Source organism: Zonotrichia leucophrys, chromosome 10 (genome assembly GCF_028769735.1).
Source record: "Zonotrichia leucophrys gambelii isolate GWCS_2022_RI chromosome 10, RI_Zleu_2.0, whole genome shotgun sequence".
Taxonomy (NCBI): Eukaryota; Metazoa; Chordata; class Aves; order Passeriformes; family Passerellidae; genus Zonotrichia; species Zonotrichia leucophrys.
The window spans coordinates 8,269,552-8,295,429 of record NC_088180.1 but is presented as its reverse complement, the minus strand read 5'-3'; the positions used below and the strand labels follow the sequence as shown (position 1 = coordinate 8,295,429).

The window sequence follows — 25,878 nt, the reverse complement described above, 5'->3', positions numbered from 1 at the left end:
ACAGCAGCACTGCCTCATCACACACAGGGCACCTGAGCCGTGACCCAGAGCTTCCTCCCCCACACATAAGCACAAAACCCTAAAGACTCAAACCTGAGCACAAAGCAGCCCATATCCCCCCAAACACACCAGATCTCCCCTTACCAGGCACAGCTCCTCTGGCTGGGCAGCAGGGCCAGCTCAGGCAGCCTTTATTGCCCTGGGTCAGCCACACAACCAGGCTGCAGCTGAGCACCCCGCTGCTGCCCCAGCTGCCTCCAGGGTGGGTAAGGCAGGGTCAGCTGCTGCTGTCATCCCCCCTGAAAGGGTCTGGGTGCAACTGAGGCAAGAGCCACCCCTCTCCCTGTCCTGGGGTTGAACTGCTCCGCTCCCCTTGCATTCTGCCCGTGCTCAGAAAATAAAATTTGTGAAGCTCATTTGGCTGTTTGTGTTGTGGGCTTCTGTGGAAAGCCCAGCTTGCTCCCCTGAGCGTGCTGGCATGAGTGGTGCACACACCACTCATGTGGTGTTAGACTTAAATAGAGCTCCAAAATGGAGTTGTAGCTTGATGAAGTCACTGGGGAGCTGTGCAGGCTCCTGGGCACGCAGCTGGCCCTGCCTGTGACTGGCCTGTCCCTGCAGCGTGGGCTGGGGGGCAGGAGTGCCCCAGATATGGGATGGGTGCACCCAGGGACATGCTCCTGGGCAGAGATTGGTGACCAAAGTGACTCGTGAGAAGGAAACAAGGGACAGGAGCTGTGGAGAGAGGTGACAGCAAGGGGACCTGCTGTGGCTGTGACAGGCTCTGCCCACATGCTGCCCATTGTTGTCCCTGGCTCATGGGATGAGAACCTGGCAAACAGTCCCCACATCTGCCTGATGTGCTTCTCTGTGGCATCTCTGGATTTATTTTTTTTTTTTTTAGAAAAAGCATTTTCTGTGTGCCCTGGTCTGCCAGGTGAGGTTGGCACAGCTGGAGCCCTCACCTTGCACTGTGGCCAGCACCATCCCAGGGAGACAGTGACCGAGCCAGCTGAGTTTTCCCAGTATGATCTGCAGATGAACAATCCCAGAGGCACTCCTGCTGGCTTGGAGGACATTTCTGGCCTCCTATGTCCCTGTGCCTTTGTGCTTGCCCTGGACAGGGGTTCCTGGTGATGCCTTGGTGTCTGACCTGCTCTTGGGACACCGAGCCCGGGGGAGGCTCCGGAGGGATGCGCTCAGTGCCTCTCAGCTTAGCAGTAAAAAGAAATTGCACATCAGGGCACAGGCTGCAGGCATTCCAGAGATAAAATATTGTCAGCAGAGCCCAGGCCATCCATCAGAATAAATGTAGCTGATGCCGTGATTTATGGGACAACGATGAAGGTTTAATCCTCCTCTCAGCAGTGCAACCTGATTTGCCACAAAACCCTGTTAAATTTTGTGGCACACGCTTCATCACTTCATTAGGAGATAGAGAGAAAATGGTTCAATGCATTCCTGAATCTTTTATGGCTGGGACTCTCCTCCCACCACTCCCGAGTGATGGGTAATCTTTCTGATCAGATCCCCAGGAAAAGACCCCGTGGGATTACAGAGAGCGAAGGCATTAACAACAGTGACAGGAAAGGAATACAATATCCCTTTAAACAATTAAATATTGATCCTGCAGGCCTGGGGTGGACTCCATCACACAAAAGGAAACACCTCTGTGAATTAGTTTGGTGACATCCATACCCTTAGATGATATAAAGGAAACCAAGATTATTTGCTTCACTTATTTTTCTTAATGTTTTTTCCCTCAATTAGAGAAATGCATCTGGTATGAGCCTTGCTCGCCTCTCAGACACTTGGCACTCATCCTTCCAGAGCCCACTGGGATGGGATGGGATGGGATGGGATGGGATGGGATGGGATGGGATGGGCAGTGCCTGCTGGGGCAGACGCTGCACAGCTGCGTGGACAGAGGGAAGAAGACAGTGCTGGGAAGCCTTAGGTGCCCTTCCATGTGCTGGGAAGCCGTAGGTGCCCTTCCATGTGCCCTCCCCTGTTACATCCCCCCACCCCGGGATGTCCCTCCCCGGGCCCCACCTTCTCCCCTTGGCTCAGCCCAGTGCCTCGAGGCTGCACACGGACAAATAAAAGAAGGCAAGAAATGTCTAAATTTAAAGTGCTGGAAAATCCAACCTTTTATTTACTACATTTTTGTGACTACATAAACGCTGAAACATTGTAACGCTGAAACATTGTAACACTGAAAAGCATGATGACATCATCACTTGCTTTTTTCTTTTTTTTTTACTTTTTCTCTTTTTTTTGTTTCTTTTTTTTTTTTTTTTTTTTTTTTGCTTAGCAAACACAGCAGATGATATTGCACGGCATAAAGTGAGAACAGTAGCAAAGCTTAAAAAAAGTAACTTAAGGAAATCTTAACGCAGTACAGGAGATACTCATACCCAACCCAGGGCAATGCCTAGCGCACTGCACTTGTCATCGCTACACACAAAAATACAGAAGAAGCGCTTGACTAAGAGAGAGAGTGAGGAAATATCAGCAATCAACCGTAATTAGGTACAATAATCACTTAGTCTGAAATGCAGATGCAACGCATAAACTACTGCTGCTTCCTAATGGGCGAACTAAAGATGGCAGCAAAGGGCTTTAGCAAAATCTTCGCTTCGTATTCGTTATTTTTCTCTTTTTTTTTTAATTTCCTTTTTTTTTTCTTTTTTTTTTTTTTCTTTTTGTTTTTGTTTTGGTTTTGTTCCGTTGCTCTGGAAGAATTGCCGCTTGCTCTGGGAAGGTTTCCTGGCCCTGCGGAGCCGGGGCCGGTGATTGTCTCGGGCGGGGCGGGCGGGGGTCCCCGGGCAGGGCAGGGCACGGGCAGGGCCGTACCCGCGCTCCCGCTGCAGAACCACCGCGGGCGGAGCGCGGGAAATGCAAACATGCCGTGACAAACCAAACCAGGGGACGGGACGGGACGGGACCCCGCGGCTCCCCGAGCACGGTGTGCCAGTGCTCATGGCTCGCGCTGGTTCGCTGACTGTAATGCTTCGCCTCCCCTCCCCGTGAAGCAGAATCTTTGCACAGCATCAACTCCTGTATTTAAAAGCAGACACTGAGCCAAAGCCTGCCAACAGATCATTTAATGATCCTTCATTTCAGAGCCTCTTTATTGCCCCATTTCAATACTTGAAGTATAAAAATGTACCTAGAAAGTGTAACTTCCACCAAAAGCTCAGACCCTGTCCTCATCCTTCCCTCCCTCAACCCCTTCACTATCCCCTCAGAGGAAAACGAGCTACACGAGCTACAGGGGCTCAGTTACTGCACAGGACAGGAAATATTCACAGCCAGCACAAACCATGTCAGTACATGATATTTGGTTGAACCAGACTCTAGTCTTTATGCAAAATAAACCTCAAGTGAGTGGCATCCTATTCTCTGTGCCATGATGCCATCATCAGCTTTGCAGAAGTATCATTGTCATTACCCTTCCTTTATTTTTTGCTTTTCAACTCTGAGCTGCCTTGTCCTCCCTGGAGCTGCGGGGCTGCCAGGGCAGCTCCATTCCCTGTGCAATCCCTCACAGCTGGGGCACCACCTGAGCCTGGCAGAAGCTGCAGCTTCCCCGGGAACCCAGCTGTGCCCCAGGGACTCCATCCCACCCCATTGCAGCCCTGCCTGGGGACCAGGTGACCCAAGGTGGCCTGGGGTGGCCCTGAGCCCCTCAAAGCCATCCCATCCCATCTCATTCCATCCCTGCAGCCCTGCCTGGGGACCAGGTGGCCTGGGGTGGCCTGGGGTGGCCCTGAGCCCCCCAGAGCCATCCCATCCTATCCCGTGCCATTCCTGCAGCCCTGCCTGGGGACCAGGTGGCCCAGGGTGGCCCCAAGCCTGCGCTGTCGCAGTGCCCGCCGCAAAGGCCTTTCCATGAGCAAGGTTTCCAGGTTCAAGTCAGCTTTTCTCCCAGGGCCCAAGGTTTCCAGATTCAAGTCAGCTTTTCTCCCGAGGCCCGCGCCCGCTTCTTGCTTGCGCTACCCGTGCGAATGGCGAAGGAAAATAAAAACTCAGCAAAATCTCTCACAAATGCCAGTGCTTTTAAAACATTAAACGACTTTTAAATTCTTTGGATGCGTGGGTCTCACCCACAAAGCAATCTTTCTAGAAAAAGACAAATAAATTAAAGAAAAAACACGCTAATAATGCCTTTCTGCTTTCTAAGTGACAAAAGTACTATCTTGAAACACTCATTTTGGCATGTACAATTGGGGGAAGGGAGGCCTGGGGGGTAACCTGGCAGTGTTTGTAACACGGGTGGAAGTGCATGCCAAGACAAGGCTGAAGATACACCCTGCAGTCAAGAGAAGCACTCTCCTTCAGTTCATCTCAGCATCAAGAATGAAAAGATTGTAACATAAAGCTTTGGCCATTTTTGAATCTACTATATACAATTTTTTTTTAAACTACATAGTCATAAATTAAAGCAGTGATTAAATAAGCGTATACAAAATGTAATTAAATTAAAAGTCACAGCACATTATAGAGAAAAAATAGGAACCATTTATCACAGCAGAGAATATTTTTTTTTTACCCTGTGAAAAGAACACCGACTAGCAAACACAAAGCATCCTAGCTGAAACAAAAGTAATTGAAGCCATGTTTCCCTTTCTTGCATTCATTGCAAACAGCGATCTTTACCCACTTTGAAACATTCCCAGGAATAAGATCTTCCTTGAGTATAACAGAGAAGTTCTGCCAAAAAAAGGAAAAAAAGAAGAAACCCAAACCCAAACCAAACAATATAAAAGGAATATACAAACAAAACAACCCCTACAAAATAAATAAGAATTATAAAGCTTTTTTTTAAGTAACCTTAACAATTATCAAACTAGTAAGTTCTGCCTTATCACATAGACTCTCTATACAACATAACCCTAAAGATTTATTACTATGAGGTATTTGGAGGAATTGGTAAAAGCGATGCACGGCCTGTCTGGGCTCAGGGACTCAAGCTGCTTTGGGGGAAAGGAGAGGGAACCTTTGGTTTGTCAGCAAAAAAGTGGAAAAAAACATTTTCCTTTGGTATCAAAGAAAGTTTCATTGCATGGTTGCACGGCAAAAAGCACCACGGTGAAGAATTATTCCTTTTTTTCATTAGTGGCCTTTCTAACAGGCTGAGGTATTCAAAGAGTATAAGGTGAGAGATAAAGAGGTCAACAGCGGTTTAACACTTTGGTTCAAGCAAGGCACTCGTCCTATGAGTTTACAAAGTTTGCAACATGTTTGCCAAGAGCTTTATTATTATTATTATTATTATTATTATCCTTATCATCGTCAGTAGTAGCAGTTGTAGCAAGAGAAGTATTCATAAGGTTATTAGCATTACCACTAAGAATGAAGACAAGGTTACACACTGAGTGAAGGTGAGGAAGGGGGTCAGGGGATGGGGGCAAGAAGGAGGATGAGTTCCCTTTCCAGACCAAGGCCGTGCATGAAAAATCTTTGGTATTCTTTGGTATCATCAATGTGATTAAAATCACCAATGGAAATCGAGTGAGGTAGCGTCTTTGGTTCACACTATAAATAGTAGATCTTTACACACTTTTTTTTTTCTTTTTTTTTTTTAACACGTGGAAGTAGCTATTCCTTACCTTTTGCTTCTTTGTCTTTAGCAAATAGTTACCAAATGTATTGTAAAGCTAACCACACCACAATAATAAACCAGGAGGCTAAGTAAAGTCTCAAAATTAGCCCCTGGGCCTTTGAATGCACCCAAACGCAGTGAGATAGAAAAGGGTAAGTGCTTTCTCTTTGTTTGCTAAATGCATAGTTTTCGTCCCTATGTACAAAGGAGGAGGAAGAGGAGGAGGATAGGAGGAAGAGTAGTAGAAAGAAGGAACGTTTTTGGGGTAAAAATGTCCTGTTTACAACTCAGGTGAGGAGAGGTGTCCTAAGACTCTTTGGTATTAGCTCAGCAGTGTCAGTGAGCCCTCTGGGCAGCAGCAGCCCCGGCAGTGCCCAGGGCAGCGCTGGGGCTGCTCTCGTGCCAGGCCACCCTGCCTGGGAATTCGCTCCTGGCCTGGGGTGCAGGAGCAACTTCCCGAGCACAGGCCCCGTGCCTGGCTGGCTCTGGGGGGGTTTGCTTTACCTGAGTAAGGAGAGGAGGCCGCACCCCTGCGGAGCACACAGGGCTGAAGGAGCGCTCTGGGGCAGGCTGAAGGAGGACTTTTTTTTTAAGTTTGTTTTGCTTTTTTTTTCCTAGAAATCTAAATGATGCCATTTACAATGGGGATGGATGAGGACAGTTCACCTCTCGGCCAGCCTCCCCCTGTGGGTCACTGCGGTCGTGTTTGGATGCAGCCTGTTTGCTGAATGCATGTTCCTAATGCCCTCCTGCCCTTGGAGTCACCTTTGACTGAAGCCCCATCTCCTGATGCTCCCAGACTGTTTTGGGTTCTGCTCCCTCTCCTATTCCTTCCTGGCAGAGTTTTGGATCCTCTTGTCGAATTTGAAACCAATTTCCATTTTGTCAGAATGAAATGAGCTGAAAGACTGACACTAACAGGCAGAGACAGGTTTCCTGGGAAATGTTAAATGCAGCATCAGAGGAAACTCCCCTTCAAGGATGCTCTGTTGGGTGATGGCACCAGGCAGAGCAAGGGAGCACCAGGTAACCTGTCTGTGCTTCAGTCGGTGTGGCTGGGCAGTCTGCTCAGAAGTAACACAGCTTTACAGCTACACTGAGCAGTTCCAGAGTTATTTGCTTCATGTTTTGAAGGAATTTGAGGAGAATTGTGTTCTTTGCCTATTCAGAGTATGAGGCGCATATTGCTCATGGGAAGAGTGGTTTGTTCCTAATGGCTTAGAGAAAACCAAAAGGTTTATATCTACTTAAACAGACATGTAAAAAACCCAAAACACTTAAAATCTACAACTTGTGCATCAGTTTTAGTGTGTGTGGACATGTGTGTGCACGTGTATACATACATACACCCCATCGAAATGTGTGTGCATGTACATATACACAGTCCTGTTTGTCTAGGGCCTTGCATGTGTGTGTATCAGAGATCCTGAAATTGCATATTGGGTGCAAATTTAATGCTGGTATGAAAGTTCTCTTTGGTTTCAGCAAGTAGTCTATAAAGACAATACAATGGAAATACTAAAAATGCGGCAATGTACTTTGAATTTCCCTGCATTTTTAAATTCTCAAGTTTTAAATAAATAAGGCTTTATTCTCTAAACTATAGGTACATCACAAAGCAGTGTTTTGCTGGAAAAAAACTAAACCTTTAGTTATCACTGTCCTTTGCTAACCTTACACTAATGAGACTGCATTCATAAGGTACTTCCTATGTGAGCTTATCAATGTTTCCATGTCAATTATGTCTCCATGGGGATGGAACACTTCAAAAGAAAGCTTGCTAAAATTTAAGGTAAGCTAGAGACTCAAAAAAGTCCAGATTAGATGCCATTTTCATAGATAATTGCCTTATCAGCCTTAAAGTGGGTTTAACATACTGAAATATGGAGAAATATTCAGTGCCAAAAATATTTGGTTTATTTAACTTTATTTTAATAAAGAGATATTTCACCTGTATTCTAAACACTGGGTGGAAATAAACTGTATACCCTGAACCTTGACTAGACCCTGTCCTCTTGGGAAACAACTGGTGCTACAGAAGTTGCTCTACTTGGGTGTCACTGGTATTTTGAGTGGGCTTTATCCCCCAAACCAGCATCTGCTACTGTTTATAGTGTTTGGATTCTAGTTTACCTTGAATTTTCCTTTGTCTTTTTTTTTTCTCCTTAAAAACAAAAAGGTTGGAAGTAAGATTACCTATTTCTAGTCCTTGCATTGGGCCAATACCTGCATATTTGCTTATTTTGGAATTTAATATACCTAGCATAATTACTACAGTAATTTGAAATACCAGTTAGAAATCTAACAGGCACATGTATGGTTCTTAAAGTCTATTTTCCCCTTACATTAAAATTTAATATGCAGATATTTCACACTTTTCTCTTTAATTTTATCAGAGTAGGAACGGGATGATTTCTCTCCTATGGGTCTGTTAGCAACAGAGCGTTTAAAGCTTTTCTGCTACAAACTTCAAACTATTTCATGCATTATCCTGACTAAGAGATGAGCAAGAAAGAATGCACGGGACACCAGCTCAGCCTGCCACTCGTAGATACAAAGCCACAAAACATCGGGCTCTATCTCGGTGTCACGAGAATTTTGCTCTTGACTCCAGAGAGATCCCAATTCCTCCTTCCAAAAGCATTCCTGGAGCTCCCCTTGGAGCTCCTCCCACATAAATTGATGTTCTACCACTGCTTCCACTAGGAAAGGACCACGAGCCGGCAAAGCTGTTACTATTGCCTGGTAAAGTCGATAGGTAAAAAAAAGCTCGCTAATGTCAATGAGTATTGATCAGACGCTGAGCCCTGCGGTTTTGCATCCCTCAATTCCTTTCAGTTTTGCATCCCGAGTGCCTCAGGTCCCCTGTTCGCAGGCTAGATGGCAGAGCTGAGCCACGCTGGAGCGCAGCTGCACCGGGCTCCAGCCGGGACACGCCTGGGGACAGTGTCACACACAGGGTGTCACACGCATGGTGTCACACGCGGCTCCCTCTTGCGCTCCCGTTGGAGTCAGTGAGGAAAGGGCTCACTGAGTTCAATGGAAGCAGCATCCCGTTCTGGTTCCCGTGCTCTCCTCGGGTGACATTCTTTCTTGCCAATCACAGAAAGAAACGATAATGTGGTTTTACTAATTGCAAATAACAGTCTTGATTACAAGTTTTATGTGTTATACAGTTAGATTAGTTTATACCTATAACTCTACATAGTATTTGTGTAAAAATAGCTTTGGAATATTAAAATCATTGCAATAAAATACCTGCAATACAATTATTAAATGTGTTCTTTGGTAGCTAGTCGATTTTTTTTTTATGGATGGAATAGTTTTCCTTTTTTTAAATCTGAACATTCCTTAACAAACAAAGAGAATGCACTGGTTTAGGTACCATTCAAAATTTCTTTGCCTAGTTTGAACTTGTTTCGAGGCTTTGCACCAGCCAAGTTCAAACTGTGAAACAGCAAAAATCACACTACCGTTCCAAGGAATTCAGACGACTCCACGCTCTGGGGGCCGTGCCCTGGCACAGCCCTCTCTGGAGACCAGCCCTAAGTCCCTACCCACTGGGTGCACGCAGGACGGACACACTGACACCTCCATGGCAACTGCTGTGGCCGTGAAGAGCTGTATCCAAAGAGATGTCTGCTCAATGACAGGAAATCACTATGCTCCAAACCACTACACAGCCAAGTACGGTGAGGATGATGATGGGCAAAGGTGTGAGACCAGTGGTCTGTTCCTCTTCTCTTTGCTTTCCGTTCCGTTCCCTCCATTTCGCTTCCTTCTTCCTCTCTGTTTTTTTTGCAAGTCGTCATCCTACTAAAGTGTGTGTCTTAGAACAAAGTCATAATGCAGGTGAAATAAGTCTTTGGTTTCTTTGGACTTATAAATATTTTTTTTTCAAATAGTTTTAAGTATAAACCTGCTATTTTGAGGTCCTGGTCTGTCTTTATTTTATTTATTTATTTATTTTTTAAAGCTTTTCCACCGAGGTTTCAGTTCGTGGTTATTCCTTCATGCTTTGGTACAAGTGCTTGATGAAGAAGATGAGTTGCCTGAATTGGAGCTGCCCTCGTCTTGCCACTTATCCAGACTCCTCCTCCGTGCATTCATGAAAAAGTTGCTGACGGTGCTCAGCTCCAACCCGAGCTGCTGGGAAATGGTGATTTGTAACTCTTTGGACGGACGCTTGTTTTCCTTGAATATTGCATGTAGAGTTCGACGCTGGACGTCGGTGAAGACCAGCCGAGGCTTCTTGGGCGTGTTCCCTCTGTCCTTGCCGTGCTCCTGTTCTTTCCTCTTGCACGCTGCAAGAGAGGGGAGCACAGTTAGAGAGGGCTGCCAGAGGAGTCGGGGAGCACAGTGCAGGGCAAATCAGGGAAAAAGGAATGTTCGTGTCAGGTTCTGAATTTGGACAGGATGTGGGACATTTACATCTCTAACTCATCATAAACTATTACTAGTATAAGGAATAAAAGTTAGAAAATATCTTTGTTGTTGTCAAAACTCAGCAAATGCTTTTACTGAGAACTTACATTTTGATACTACCCATTAGTGCTGAGAATTCAACTATTTTATATCTCCAGGAGGTAGAGTGGAATTTCAGGGAACTCTAAAGTTAATCTTGGTCATACTTTCCACCATTATTAGCTGCTTTCAATCCATTTCTGTAGCTTTTTGTTGACTGAGAATTAATGAACTATGAGAAAGCAGGATGCTACTACAGTCTTACAGGCCAAATGAATTCTGAACAAAATAAACATGTTTTGTCATGAAAAACAATGGTATAGAAAATCTTCATTTTAGAATTGCTCCTTATTTCATCTAATCATCCCTTCTTTCCCTTTGAGAATGTTATTTTGCTCTACACTAATAAAGGGTGCTTGCAATTTGTAATCTGCCTCCCAGAGCACATTCCATGCAGGATCTGATGGGATGTGAGGGAAACTCCCAGATCCCTCTGTCAGCCTTTGACCGTGTGCCAGCCCATCTTAGCATTTTGCCAGGATAAAAGCTTCCTTGGGAGGCCAGATTCCTCTTTTTCACTTTCAAAATGCTCTGAAGCTGTTTCCCTTCATTCTCTGACAATGTCCTTTAATTCTGATTGAGAGATATGTTTCTGAAGGCAATATGGATGTTCTTTCTCTGGGTCCGTCTAGTCCTGGCTCCTGTGGAGATCAGTACTGACAACATGAAGAATTTTGTGCAGGATCTCTACTTACAGCATGATTATTGGAATGAAAACAACAAATTACTTTGCAAAGGTCCTTTCTACAGCTTGTATTACTATCAAGAGCTGGCCCTGGCATGAGGGATTCATTGCTCATGGGAGGTATAAAAATAGACATCCCCCCTGTGTACCTGAGAAATGGGAACTGCACAGAGCAGGAGCCCAGAGCTGTGAGGGCTCCTTGTGCTGGCCCAGGCAGGGACCAAGGCACTGTGGCTCAGTCCCCTCTGAGGAGAGGCTTTTGAAAAGGTCCCTGGCAATATATATTCCAGCCACATACTCTCTCCTGAGAAATCACACATCAATCAAATAGACTGGGCTGCCAAGCTCACGTCTCCTACAGGTATTTTTATCTGAAAGCCTTTGAAGAACACTTTGAAGTTACATCCTGACCTCTAAACCACCGTGGAGCTTCTGGGCTAAAAACCAGGTTTCCGGATGCTCAAAAGCCCCTGCTGAAGCCAAACTGCTGAATTCACTGTGGGGATTGGTTCCTGCTGAAATAATCTGCATCCCCACTGGAGGCTGACATGAGCAAACCAAGGGTTAAAAATGCTTTTTCAAGAATAGTCTATTATTTACTGCCACATATTCAGAATGAGGATACCAACAGCATCTCAGTCTTCTATACATGTCTGACCATAATCAGAAATTCCTGGGAAAGCAGCTGCAGGAGCTCAGCTTTACAACAGCCTCAGCCTCCAGCTCTGGCTGCCCCTGCTAACAGGCTCAGGCAGAAAAGAAGACAAACCAAGTGCAGACAACATTTACTGTGCTTCATTTCCGCTCATGCTGCTTTACACCTTCCTTTCTCAAAGGCTACACAAATTCCATCTTCTGCCTAGATACTCCATCCAGATCATAATTTGTCACAAAATCCTAATGGCACAGCTAGCGTGATCCAAGTCAGCGCTGTGCAATGCTTCAGTGTGAATCACCACATCACAAATGACAGCCACAGCAGTAGGTGCAGAGCCAGCTCAATTAGTGATGGGAGCCTCTGGGGCTTCGATCACAAGCTGCTACACGAGCTCTCTGAAATAGCAGGGAATAACAAAAAAACAACCATCTATTGGGAAACTGGCTTGCATAACGCATTGTCTTCCTGAACTTGTGCTCATTTCCTGAAATGTAGTATTCCTGAACAATTATTTCCATGGACAGTGTCGCAAGAGCTACAACATACCTTGTTCCTCAGTTTCAACCATATCAAAATCCCTTTAATTAATGCTAGTGACATCACAGGGCATAGGTCATTACTACATCACAGAAAATAGCTCATTACTAAGGAGAAAAAAAAAAAAAATCTATCCAGTCTATGATACAAATAAGCCTATTTTACTTTTTTTGCAAATATTTTCAGGTTTACTTCCATTAGCATTTGCCAGAGGCAGATTGAGGGCAAAAATTTCCCAACACACTCAATTGTTCCAGGAGCCCTTGCACTGGCAGGCTCAGGTTGTGAGCAGCAGGAGTGGATAGCACCTCTCATCTTCTGCCTTGTCCAGGCTCAGGAATATTAATAGCACTTAAAAATAAATAATAGTGATAATGAAAAACTGTAATAGGGTTTCCTTGCGATCGTTTTCCCTGCACTGGAGCCAATCAATTTTAATAATAAATTGTAGCTTCCAGCTTGCCAGAGAACAAATGCACACCATGGGATAAAATCTGCTCCAACAAGAGAGTGGATGCAGAGCAGGCACAGAGATGGGCCTGGCAAGGTGGGGCTGCCAGGCTCTCTGAGCCAGGCCATGCCCAGGCAGAGCAGCACACCCTAGTGCCAGGGCCTCCCCTAATGTCCACGGAGGTCAGAGATGTCAGCTGAAATGGTTTCTTTGGAAAAACACCAGAGCCTGTCCTCACAGCGATTTATCGCACACTCCATCTCTCTTTTATCTTACACAGCAGAAGATAATAACAGTAATTTGCACTGATGTCCTTCTCGTGCCCCTGCCCTTGAGTGCTGTGAGAGGACCCTCTCCCAGAGCACAGAATCTGGATTCAGGTGCTTTGCAGGGTGCTGTGCTCCCTGGAGGTGTGCACCTCCCCAGGCCACACCTGCAGGCCACACCTGCCCTCGCTGCCTGCTGCAGGAGCCCTGTTCTTTGTCTCCAGGGTGCCCCAGCTGAGCGATGCTCCATGTCATGCCTTTTGAAAAAGCCTTCAAGAAAATCTTGTTAAGAAAAAAGAAAAGCAGAGGATAAAGGAAGAGTCACCCTGACTCTGGCAGCACACGTGCAGATATGACAATGTAATATTATCAGTGCCAGAAGGAGCCTTATAAATCCAGTCCTGAACTCTGGCCTCTCCCAGTCACTTCCATCTTCCTCTGCCCTGAGCAACAGATATTTTTGACACTTGCAATTCTCCTGACACAACCCATCAATCTATTTTTGCCTCCCTTTGTTCCTTCTAAGGCACCCGAGGGATTTGCTCAAGCAAACTTGCCAGGCCCTGTGAGGCCCGTGCATGCCAGGGAGGCCCAGGTGCCTGGGCATGGAGCAGAAATGGGCTCCACCTCTGCAGCCCCACGGCCTGCTGGCCCTGCTCTGCAGCCCCCAGCTGCAGCTCTGCCCTGCCAGGGGTGGGAACAGGACCCTTTCCCCTACAAAAATGCACTAATTGCATCTTTGGGTCGAGACAGTGAAGAGGATGTTTTGCCTATCTGTGATATAAACAGCATTATTCAGTCAGTGTAAAAGTCAGGATTATAGTAAGCACAGGTGTTAACCTTGGTGCTTGATCTAATGTTTCAAGCCTAGAGGATGGATTTCTTTTTAAAATTGAAGGAAAAAAACCCTGATTACTATACATCAATTTCCAGGAGCATGTGGTGTGCACACATGTGCCTTGCTGTTTCTGGCAAACTCCAGTTTTCCTTTCTAAAAAACAGAAGCAAAGAATAAAACTGGTGATGCTCTCAATAAACCTAATTTCCCATGAGTTCTGGTTTGGTTTGTGAACAAAATAAAATATCACCACAAGTTCTGCTGGCTGCTTTTCTGGAAGACTGTCACTGCAGCAGAGGGAACAACAATGGAGAATTTTACTTGGGCAAGCCCTGCCCCATCCCTGTGGCTGCTTTTGGTGTCAGAGGGGAACTCTCCCTGGGAGAGGCATTGCTCAGCTGGTGGCCACTGTGGTGCCAGCACAGAACAAGCTCTGACAGGGGATGGAGGGGTGTAGATACCGAGGCAGATGGTGGATTTGGGGTCTCAGAGAGCTGTGCCCACACAGGCACAGCCAGGCCAAAGCCACCATTACTTGATAGCCACCAAGTGCCTTGTATGAGATGATGTCTTTTACCCCTCCTCCTGCAAAAGTCCTTTAGTTATCCCAACCTTGTGTGTACAGGACTGTCTTTAAGACATAAAAAGCCCTTTTAGAAGTCTCTCTTTACATGTATTTTCTAATATCTGTTGTGTCAAGTCTAAAAAGCTCAGCTACAGTCTGAACTGCATCCACCTTGGAACCCCTTTCCAAATCACCTGCTTCTAGTTTTGAAACATCACACAGTATCCAATAACGTGTGTGGAGAGTGAAAGCTTCACTGGTATTGACTGGAGAATATCCTGAAGGATATTCTTCTGTAGGAGGCTCTACCTTCTGGTGGAGAAAGCAGCTGTGTTTCTGCTTCCTCAGGAGGCTGAAACTGCTGGAGGACTTTGGCCATCACAGATGGTTCTAATCACACTGGCTACAACAGCTCAGTGGAAACCAGTAGCCAAAAGCTTATGGTAAATTCATGGTGCCAATAACTCACAATAAAGTGTGATAAGTTACATCCTTATCATGTGAATAACACCTCTGGGGCTTGCAGAGAGACACACAAACAACATACCTTTCCCAATTATCAAAAACTTCATATTTGGGGGCATATGAAAACAAAATAAAAGGGCATAGGAGACACAGGCTACCTGAAGGTTAGATGTCCCCACATGAACTAAACCCAAGCAAATCTGTTTCACCTGAATAATAACCACAACTGCTGGGTGACATTCACTATGATACATCACTATTTAGTGGTTCCCTGCACTGCCCCAGGTTCCTCCAAGGTGCTTGGGAAATGGAATCCCTCTGGAAAGGCATTCTGTGAGAGAGCCTCCACTCATGGAGGCAGCTCATAGCAGGTCACAGACAGCACTGAGGCTTGGGAGAGCATTCCCTCAGCTCCAGCCCACTGTGGGGTAAGGCCCTGCACAGCTTTCAGGGATGAAAGCCCACCTGGGTGACACAGGTTGCTCCCCAAAGCTTTCTCCTATCAACTGAAAAGAGCATGGTCTACTCTGAAACGTGAGCCCACACTGAATTCTCTCTTTTTAATCCTGACATTATTCAGCATTTGGCACTTATTTCTCTAGTGATTTGCATTTATGCTTATTCAGGGTATAGGTGTCTCCATATGCCCAGAGATCTTTTGATCTGTGTCTCTTTTCTCTGCCATCAAATCCAAGGAATACTCTTTTGTTGTTTCATAACATCAAAAGAGATGAAAATACCTTTGTGTGTATGGGAAGCTCACAGGATGACATCACCCCACCAACATACAGATCCCAGCTGAGCCAGAACAGTAAACATCTCACTCCTGGGCACTGTATTAAAATGAGTGACCTTAATTTGCTGCCCCTGGAATAATGAAGTGAATCTGGCTGAGGAGTGCTGACTCAGCAGTTGGGATTCAGGGGTTTACACAAACTCGGTGTTGATGGATCTGTAACCACTTCAGCAAACTGACATCATCGTTACACAATGTGTTGCTAAGTGGATCAATCAGGGGAAAGCACCTGATTTCCCTGTGATATCATTTAAAGCAAACGTTAAAATTCTTTAGCTGGCTCTTTAGTTAACCATATTAGTGTGACAAATATTTCTTAGCGTAGCATAAGTAATTAGAATTTAATCACTTAAACTGCATCTTAATTACCTCAAATGAATTGAAAGGACATTTAATAGCAAAGATTAAATTGCCTTAATGAACGATTTTTGCGACTACATCAATATTTTAACCGCGTCAGCCGGGCCCGGCCCCCGCCCCCGCCCCGCGCCGCAGCGGCACCGGCGGGCCCCGGCCGCGGGGGGGCGCCCGCTCCGCGCCACGGGAGCAGAGCGGGAGCGAGCGGGGGGGCCCGGGTGCGCATCCCGCGGTACCGCTCCGCACGGTACCGTACCGCATCCCACCAGACTGCGGCACCGCATCCCGCGCACCGCCCCGCATCACATCCCTCCGCACGGTACCGCATCCCACCAGACTGCGGGGCTCGGCTCCGCATCCTACTGCACAGCACGATACCGCACCCCACCGCACCGCATCGCGTCCCATTGCACCGCGGGCCTCCGCGCCGCATCCCATGGCACCGCACCGCACAGTACCGCATCCCACCGCATCCCACGGCACCGCACGCCACATAGGGGACCGTACCACATCCCGCGGCATGGCATCACATCCCACCGCACCGCGGGGCTCAGCACCGCATCCCACTGCACCGCGGGGGCCACACCGCACCGCAGGTTCCCTCCCTAAGGCATCACAGCACGCCGTGGGCTCCGCGCCGCGCCCTGGGCTCCTCACCCTCACCAAGGCACAGCATCCCGCTGGGGAGAGCCAGCCGCTCCGTTCCTTTCCGTTGCACTCCGCATAGCGCAAGCCGCAAAACGCCGCCCGCTCACGCTCTGCTCTGCCCCGCTTATGCGCCGCGCCCCGCCTATCCGGGCCGGCCCCCCCGGCCGGGCAGCACCGCCCGCTGCCCACCTGGCCGTGCCCTCCACACCCTCCGCGTGTCCCGCCCCCGGCCCGCCCCGCCCCGCGGGACAGACCCCGCGCCCGTCCCGCTGGCCCCGGCCCCGAGTGTGCGAGCGAATCCCCCTGTGAGCCTCCGCGGCGTTCGGGTGCTGACTCCGGCACATTCCGCCCCCTCCCACAGCCCCAGGCAGAGACTTTGCTACAGCAGCCGAAAAGTGAGTTTCTGAGCGCTGGAAACCACGCAAAAGCTTCACTGCAACATTGAGTATGGCCAGATTCACTGAAAAACTCAGGTCGTTTCTCTGGTTCCGCTCCTACAGGCTGCCGCTTCCCCGGCTCCAATTTTTTAGTTCTCCGTCAATTCCAATTTTTTCAAAATAACGAGATATGTTTCAAATAAAAGAGAAATGAGTCAGTGATGGCATAAAGAAGTTCCTCCGACTGGGGAGGACATTAAGGAAGCCGTTTGGGAACCTGCCTGTGCGGGGGGAAACGGGGGAAATGGGGCTGCGGGCAACTCTCCCGCCTGTGGCTCAGTTCTTACCGACGGGTTTCTAATGCGTGTGACAACGAGCGCAGAATTCTGCACCCTAAAAACATCCAAAACCTGAGCTCGGGCTCACTTCAGTGGCTTTCTGCACCCAAGCGTTTAGGAAGAGCCCCCTGTGCCATCCGATTCACTACTTTATGGGAAGCAGCAGCATTTCCAGCACCACCAACCGCGCTCTGCGCCCCGAGGTGCTGCCCGCAGCCCCGCGGAACAGCAGCCGTCCATAGAGCTTTAATTCCGTTCGGGCTGCACGGAAAATGTCACCACTGAGGCTTCCTATCGCCCTAAAGTGAGGGGAGGGGGGAAAGGAAAACTACTGTTCCGTTAATAAATTGTTCCTACAAATTAATCTTTCAGCATCATAAAACTGACTTCTTCTTAACCAAAACGGCTCAAGTCAGCTGCGTTTCCAAAGAGAGTCTGTCAGCATCGGTCACTTCTCTGTCCGGGTATGATTAATCCAGGAAGATTTATGTCGGAAACGCGAATGTACATTTATCGATTTGATCATGGAAGCGCCCGACACGCGGCCGTGCTGGGTCCCGGTCGGTCCTCAGGAAAAGCTCCCCTCGATGCCTGCAGTCTCCAGGTGAAAATCACCAGCACCTCAGCAACAGCTCCTACGCTCCAGTCACCTTAGAACTCCCGGAGTTCTCGTCCCTCGTGTGGAGTTCATGCAGACCCTCCGGCTACAGGCACAGATGAGGGCTGCCCGAGGCAGAGCCGGAGCGGTGGGTTAATGCCGGTGCAGGCACAGCCAAGCACCGAAGCATACCTGGCCTATGTATTTCCAGATGATTTTGTCTCAATCTGATTATCACGTTCCTTCTTGGCTGTGTACAAGGCAGATCGCACAGAACGCAGCTGAGCACCGGCAAGAGCGCGGGCTCCCTACCAGTGTCACCTGCAGCGGGCACAATCCCGGTGCCACTCACCTCTCCTCTCCTCCTGGGGCACCCCGACCCCTCCGGCTGAGTTACCGTGATGGGGGAAGCTCGCTCCCCTCTGGCCACGCAGTTGGCAGGCACTCATGCCCAAAGCAGGGGCCCCGGGGCTCTGTGCTGCCGGGAGCCGAGCCGCCCCCGCCGCGGGCAGCCCGTGCGCTCGGCCCGGCGCTGGCCGCAGCACCGCGGCGCTAATTGCCGGCTGCAGCTACGGACAATCGATGCGATGCCGCTCCCCATCGGGCCGGCAGCCGTGGGGAGGCTCAGCAAGCACCTGCGCCCGGGCGGCCTCGTCCATGAGCCGGGAGGGGCTGGCCCGGCCCCGGCGGCCGCGGGGCTCGCCCGGGAGCGGGGCGGGAGGCGGAGCTGGGGCCGGGCTGTGCCGGCGGCCGCTGTTCGTGGTGCTGAACTCCAGCAGGGCCTCACTCGTCCTGCGCGGAGCCAGCCCGGTGGCGGAGCGGGGCCCTCGGCTCGCAGCGCTCCCCGGAGCCGCCGCCGCTGCCCGGTGCCCGGTGCGGGCGGGTACCCGGTCCGGCGGGGCCGCTCCCGCCCGCCGGCGGTCAGTAGATGGCGCAGAACCCCCGGGAACCGAGGGGAGACCGGCGAGGGCTGCGGACGGCGCGATGGCCCCAACGGGTCGGGGCGGGCACCGCGCCCGCAGCCCGGCTGTGTGACCCGGGGCGGCCCCGGCGGCGCCCACCCTGTTTTGAGGCTGCTGGATTCAAACGGCAGCGAGGGTGGGAGCGGGCACGGCCCCGGGTGCCGCCCCGCCACGCGGCGCTAATTAAAACAAACAAACAGCGGCGAACGCACGCACGAACACACGGCGGGGCCGAGCAGCGCCGAGGGGCGGGGGCTGTGCCAGGACGGGCCCGGCCCGGTGCGAAGGAACGCGGCTCGCCCGGCCCCGCTCCTCCTCCCGCTGGACAAACATTAACGAAGGGCAAACGCGGCTGTAAATCAATCCCGCCGAAGGACACGGCCGGCAAACAAGCGCGCCCCAGCGCTGCCCCGGCTGCGCACCGGGCACGACTGCTCCGGCCGCTCTCCCACCCTCCGGCCCAGGCACGGCACCGGCAGCAGCAGCGCGGGCGCTGTCACGGCCCGAGGTGCGCCGAGCCAGGCCCGAGCTGTCCCCGTCCGGGCGGCCCGCGGGGTCGGGAGGGGCAGGGCCTCTCCCCCGGGCCCGGAGTGTCGCCGGTGAAGGCCCCGGTCGATGCCCCCCGCCTCCCTGATGCAAAAGCCTTTATGCAAAGTGCCCGCAGGGTAAATATTAAACAGCCCCTAATGAGGCCACCGGGGCCGGGGCGGCCCAGACCTTCCCGGTGCGCTCGGGGGCGGCGGCGGGCGAAAGGTGCAAACGGCGTCATTAGATTTCATATTTAATGTGGAAAACGCTCTGATTACTCCATCGATTTCTTTACAGTTAATTTGGCGAGAATTTCTCGCCGGCTTCCCAAGGCTTCAGCTTAGCCGGGATTCACATCGGGAGGGAGAAAGGAGAAGAGGAGGGGAGGAAAAGAGGTGCAGCTATGAAAAATAGCAGTGAGGTCGCGGGCAAACATGGAGCAGCTTTGGAGGGACGGGCTGTCCCCTCCTGAGAGCCGCGGGCGAGCGCGGGGTCCCCTCGGTGCCTCCCGCTGCTGCCCCGCTCGGGGAGCCCCACGGGGAACCTTCGGGACGAGCCCGCTCAGAGGGCGCACATGGAGAAGGACCCCCTCCGGCAGTGGATTCTAAAGAACTTCAGGCTCCCTTACACCCCTCTGGTGCCTTCACAAAATGTGTCTCTGCCGCGTTTTCCCCGGGCGCTACCCTTCCTCCAGAGCGAGGCCGGCGGGCAGTCGCAGCTCCAACAATGAATGGCTCGAAGCAGATTATTTTTTCCTGAACAAGACAAAGTCGGGTTTTTTTCTTCCTTTATCCTCTCCTGTTTCCTCTTTCTCACACACACGGGGAAAAAATCCAACAAACTGAAATGAATTCAGCCTCAAATCCCAGCGGGCTGCAGGAGGGATGTACTTTTTCTTTTAATTGTATTTATTTTTTCGGCGTCCCTTCACAGCCCTTCCAAATGTCAATGAAGGCGAGGGAGAGGGAGGGAAGACTAACAGAGAGACAGTCAAATAGATAAATATTCAGTGATAGAGAGGAGAGAGAGAGTGGGACAGACAAAGGAAAAAAGAACAGAGAGGAGAAGGGAGATGGGATGAATAAGATGGAGGCTGGAAGAGGTCAGCTTTGCAATTAGCAGTTCTGCTTACATTTCAAGAGACAGCCCAGGAAGTGTCAAGACCTCAATCCTGCTTCCATGTAACTACCAATTTTTCTTCTATTTGTCGGAGCTTCTGTAATCTGGGAGGTAGGAATCCCCCAGGGACGGCTGGAAGGGGCAAATACTCAAGATAAAGTGCAAGGCGAGACTGCGAGGCCTAAAATAAGCAGGCTGCATCCCCCTCACTGCCTCCCGGTTGTTGTCTGCAGGAAATCAGAAAAGGAAGAAATGAAGGCGGCTCTGGGTATTTATCTACCTGATAATTCTCTAAACGCCCGGGAGTGAGTTATAATTTGGACGTGAAATTTAATTTGCGTCGGCCGCAGTAATTTATGTTATTTTGAATTGATGTTCATACATCAATATCAATCGGGGCAGATTTTTACCACTTAGTAAGATCATCACACATTTAAAACCTGCACAAAATAAAATCGATACTTTATGCATTTACAGCCGGCAGCGCGGCGCGGAGGGGCGCGCAGGCTGCGCGGGGCGGGGCGGGGGCCCCGGCACCGCCCCACGGACAGGGACGCAGCTCTATGCAAATGCCCACGTGCTGCCGGCACCGGGTGGGCAGCGCCCGGCGAGGCCCGGAGTCCCCGGTACGCGGGGAGAGCTCCGCGGGCCCGGCCCGGAGCCCCCGGTACGCGGGGAGAGCTCTGCTCGGGATGCTCTACATCCCGACCCCCCCGTGCTGCCAGGCCCTCGCGGCCCCGGGGAAGCCGTTTCTGTAAGGTGCCAGCTTTGGGGTTTCATCGGAAAGGGAAGGCGGAATAATGAGGCTTTGTCTCTCTAACGGGATTACCGGGATCCGTTTATGAGAGGGCAGCGCTGAGGTGGCTGGAAAGAAGGGGCGGTCTGGGGGCAGCAGCGAACAATGGGACCCTCCGGACCCGGCAGCTGGGCAGAGCACGGCCGCTTCCCTCCGTCCCTCCCGGCCTGCAGCAGCCGGGGCTGGCAGAGCTCCCTGGCCGGCAGCGCCAGGGAAGGGATGCCAGCAGGCTCCGAATCGAGGGGTTGTTTCCAGTATCGATCTATGCAAATGAGGGGAGATTCAGGTCGACCAAATTGTCGTAAAAACACGCTCCAAATCGAAGAAAGTTCGCCTTAGCAATCGTTACGGGGAGATTGGAAACACAAACTCCATCCTCCTCTCGTGGGTAGCACCAGCAAGACGAGTTTTTTTCGCTGGTGGGGTGGCTGCTGAGGGAGGGAAGGCGGAAAGGGCAATTTCTGAGAGCTCAGACCTTTGAAACCGACTCGGCAGGAGTGGAAGCCAAAGAGAGCAACGTCCTCCACCGGCGGGCACCTACGGGCCAGCTACAGCGGGGAGGGAGGCCCTGCCCCAGACCCTTCCTAGCCCTGCTTTAGGTTTCTGGAACAAGGTGGTTGACTGAAAACAGGCACAGAGCACGGGGGTGGCCCAGCCGCGTCCCTGCACACCCGGGGAACGCTCGCAAGTTCTCACCGTCTCGGTAGTCGAAAGCACAAGACCCGTTGTGCTTTTGAAAGGAGAAAGATTTGGCCCTTCCCTTATTTTTGTCTGTGAAACGGATCAGTGACCCTGGCTCCAACTCGGATTGACTGTCTTGCGTTCTCCAGGGACAAATTAATGGAGACCTATCACTTAATTAACAAACCCTCACTCACGGTATATTAAAGCCGGGCTCTGCACCCGGAGCGCAGACGGGAGGGTTTGGGGAGGCGGCAGGGCACAGGTCCGGACCGGGACGGCCATCTCTGAGCGGACAATACGGGACCCGCTCGGGAGCACCCCAGGCACCAAGCACCGGCAGCAAGCACCGGCAGCGGGGCAGCGGAACCGCGACACGGCCGGTTCGTGTCACGGAGAGACATCCACGCAAAACTCACAGTGCGCGGCCTAATGATAACTACAACCAGTTAAAAAAAAATTAAAAAATGAAATCAAACGAATTTAGCCACCAGCATTTCTCAGGCACCGCTCACCCGCCGGGCTCGGCTCATTCGAACCAAACGCGTGTCCCAGCTCACCCAGACCCAGGGGGACGCGGGCCCCGAGCCCCGCCGCGACCTGAGCCCACCGCCCCCACACAAAGCAGGGGCACCGACTCCTCTCAGCGGTCATTACCAGGGCTCCCCCGTACCCCGTCCGTGGGCCCGGTTCAACCGCCAATTCCAGCATTTCCGCCTCGCCTCCGCGCTCCGGGCAGCGCTGCCGCCGGCCCGAGCGGCTTTCGGCGGCGTCCCGTTACCGGGTGCGCTGGGCGATCTCCTGCCCGCGGCAGGCGAGCCTGGCCCGGGGAACGGGGAGAGCCGGGGCGCCGCACTGCGCTGCCCGAACCCCGAGCCCCGGCTCGGCTCGGCTCGGCTTTGTCTGAGGAACCGGACGGTGCCGGTGCACCGAGCAGGGAGAGGGCAAGGGAGAGAAATGGAGTGGCAGAGCGGGGATCGGTGCTGCTCTTCAGGGACGGGCAGGGACCGGGGCGGCCTGCCCAGGCCCGAGGCCCCGCTCTGCCGCTTCCGTGCCCCGAACACCCCGCAGCGGGCTCACCTGCAAGCCGCAGAGCAGACATCCGCTGAAACTCCGGCTCCTGGAGCCACTTCCACATTCTGCGGAAGGTCTCCCGGCCGGATTTGAGCTTGCTCCAGGGCTTGGGGTTCCTCAGCAGGTCTGAGAGCGTCCCTTGAGAGCGGCACAGCACCCTCTGGGCGAAGATAGCCTGGGGGATGCTGTACCGCTTGAGCTCGGTGGTGATCCTCTGAGCTACTTCTTTGGTATTGATTTCTTCCATTTGCCCTGAATTACTTCCACTGTTGACCTGCGAACCAGTTACAGAAGGGTTTTGCTCCCTGGCAGAGCCCAGGATCTGCCCGTGGCTCTGGGCATTCAGGTGGGCATGGGGGTGGTGTGGGATCCCGTTGATAGGCACCATGCCAGCGGAGGTGGGGGTGAGGTGTTGGTCGCCATGCCTGGCTAACATGGCAGGGTGGTGGGCTTCAAATCCGTTTGGGGTGAGCATTTTCTCGGCGGGCATGGTGGCACTGGGATGAGCGTAGTGGGGCAGCCCTTGCTGGGAGTTGTGGATGCTCCCCAGGCCCGATCCAGACAACGGAGAGAGGCTCTGCCCCATGCCGGTAACATCCTTGTGGTAGGGGGTGTAGAGATTGTTCATAGACGCCAGACCCCTCTCGTCCCGCATGAGCGTGAAGCTGCCGCTCACGTTGCCCGGTATCCGCTGGTGGGGATGGTGATGGTGGTGATGGTGGTGGTGGTGGTGAGGGAACTTGTCCGAGACCGTCGAGATGGGAGGTAGAGGCTGCAGAGGGGTTAACGTGGTGTAGGTGCTGCTCATGCTCATGCCGGGGGGTGTCTCGCAGGCCATGGTCATGGTGGGGTGCAGGGGGCCGGTCAGGGCGTGCTCGGGCGGCCGGTGGTGGTGGTGGTAGTCGCCACCGTCGAGGATGGACGCCATGCCCATGGAGCGCGGGTGGGCCGGCAGGTGGCTGCCGCGGTGGGCCACCGCGCTCCGGTGGTGGGGGCTGCCGCTCATCAGGTCGGCGGCGGCGGGCACCGGCTCATGGCTCACCCCGTGCAGATCGCCGATGTTCTCCATCGCCAGCTGCGCGTTCATCGTCGGCCGTGCGGGCGGCGGGACCGCACATCTATCTGGTGGGCGGCGGGGCGTCCCGGAGCTCTTGGCGGCGGCCGGTTGCTCCCGCGGGCCGGCGGCGGCGGGCGAGCGCTGCGGGCTGGTGGTGGCGGTGCTGCTGCTGCTGTTGCTGCCGGGGCTGCTGGCTTTTTCCCGGTTTCGGTTGGTTCTTTTTTTTTTTTTTTCTTTTAATTTTTATTTCGTGGCAATGTATTTATTTGTTTTTTCCCGCTGCTGGCTGGCGCCGCCGGGCCGGTCCTAGGGCCGCCGCTCCCTCAGGCCGGGCCCCGCAGCCGCGGCCGCGGCGGGTGTGTGGCCGCGTCCCTCGCCATCCCCAGCCATGGCTCTGTCTCTGTCTCTGCCCCGCGCTCCGGCTCCGCTCCCTGCTGCAGCGCCGCCGCCGCCCGCACCGCGCATGCGCGCGGCGCCCCCGCCCGCCCCGCCCCGCCCCGTGACGTCAGCGCCGCTATTAAGCGGGCGAGCCCCGCGCGGCGGCGCCCAGAGCTGGTGGTGCCGTCGCTGTTGCCCCGGGCCCGCCGCCCCCGCCCGGGGCACAAAGGGCCCAGAGCCCGCCTCCGCTGCCGGCCAGGGACACCCGCCCCGCCCCTTCGGTGACTCCGCGTTTTCCGTGAGCGCGGAGCCTCCTCACCGGGAGCTTCCGGAGGTGACACCGGACCGCCCTGCCCCACGGTGCCCGCGGGCCGTGCCCCCCGTGTCCCCCGCACTCCCCGCCGTATGTGCCCACGCTGTCCCGGTATCGCTCCTCTCAGGTGCCCTGCGGGGAAGCTCCCCTAGCCCGGCCCGGGGATGGGGGCCGGGAGCCGCACGGCGCCGCGTCCCGGGGCCGGCCCCGCGGCTCCGCTCCCGCACCCCTCCCGCAGCCCTGCCGGGGGTGCCACGGGTCCGGCCGGGCGGTGCGTGGGCAGGAACGCCCCCCTGCAGCCCCCGCCGGGACCCCGGGCAGTGCAAGGCGAGCATATGTCCCGAGGCGCCCAGCAGCCGGACATGCCGCTGGTTTTCTTTTATTTTTTCTTCAAAAAGAAAGAAAAGGAGGCGGAGGAGAAAGAACAAGCGAGCTCACCCGCCGGCCCCCCTCGTTAGCTAAGGTGCCTTTATGCTGGAAGAAAGGGCAGATGTGCCTATTGTTCGCCCATTAACAATAACGAACCACGCCGGGCAGAGTGCAGCGTGTGCGCGGCGCCGAGCGGCGGGAGGGACGGGCCGAGCCGAGCCGAGCCGCGGGGCCGCAGCCGGGCGGCACCGGGCCGGCAGCGCACAAAGGCCGCCGCCGCTTCCCCCCGCTCCGCTCTTGGGCACCGCGGTGTCTCTCGGCACCCTGCGGAGCCGCTTGTCCCTATCGTCCCCATGGCCAGGCCCGGGGACAGCGAGCAGATCTGCGCCGCGCTGGGGCTCGGGCCGGGCTCCCGGTGTCTTTTCCATGGAGCGGGGATAGGAACCGAGCACCTGTCCTGGCAAAGCCCACCGGCGGCACGCACAGCCGCTGCGTCCCGCGGGACCCGTGCAGGGCTCAATGCGGGGGCATTGTCACCGTCCCGCGCTCCACTGAGAGCTCCGAGACCCGTTCCTTGGCAAGAGGCAGGAGCGGCTGGCAGCTGCCCCCAGGGAACGCAGGGACAGAGACAGGAGCCGCTCCTGGGGCAGGGTCCCCCTGGCAGCCAGCTGAAAGCAGCCCCTGGGGTTACTTTTCTCGGAGTTATTGCCATAACTTTAGTGACAAGGCCTGCGGAGAGTCCCCTCGGTGCGAGGGCAAGGGCACGGCTCGGGGTAACGTGGGGTCTCACTGTTCTCCGGTTCACCGAGGCAGCGAGACCCCTGGCCCCGCGCTTTAAGCCCAAAGCACCGCACCGACAGCCTCGGCTCTGAACCCCACGGCCGGAGCCA

At 52.9% G+C, this 25,878-nt stretch overlaps 1 protein-coding gene across 2 annotated transcripts; it reads right to left on the bottom strand.

Annotated features, from left to right (window-relative positions):
• Positions 1-2,121: 2,121 nt before the first annotated feature.
• On the bottom strand, positions 2,122-24,405 carry ONECUT1 (one cut homeobox 1). 2 transcript variants are annotated; one of them, XM_064721852.1, is made up of 2 exons: positions 22,878-24,405; positions 2,122-9,912 (listed from the first exon to the last, which is right to left on the bottom strand). In XM_064721852.1, the coding sequence occupies exons 1-2, from the start codon at positions 23,956-23,958 to the stop codon at positions 9,620-9,622; spliced, it is 1,374 nt and encodes a 457-aa protein (XP_064577922.1). In that variant the 5' UTR covers positions 23,959-24,405; the 3' UTR covers positions 2,122-9,619. The 2 variants fall into 2 exon arrangements, with proteins under 2 accessions (XP_064577922.1, XP_064577923.1); XM_064721853.1 differs by lacking the exon at positions 2,122-9,912 and adding an exon at positions 19,565-20,547.
• Positions 24,406-25,878: the final 1,473 nt, after the last annotated feature.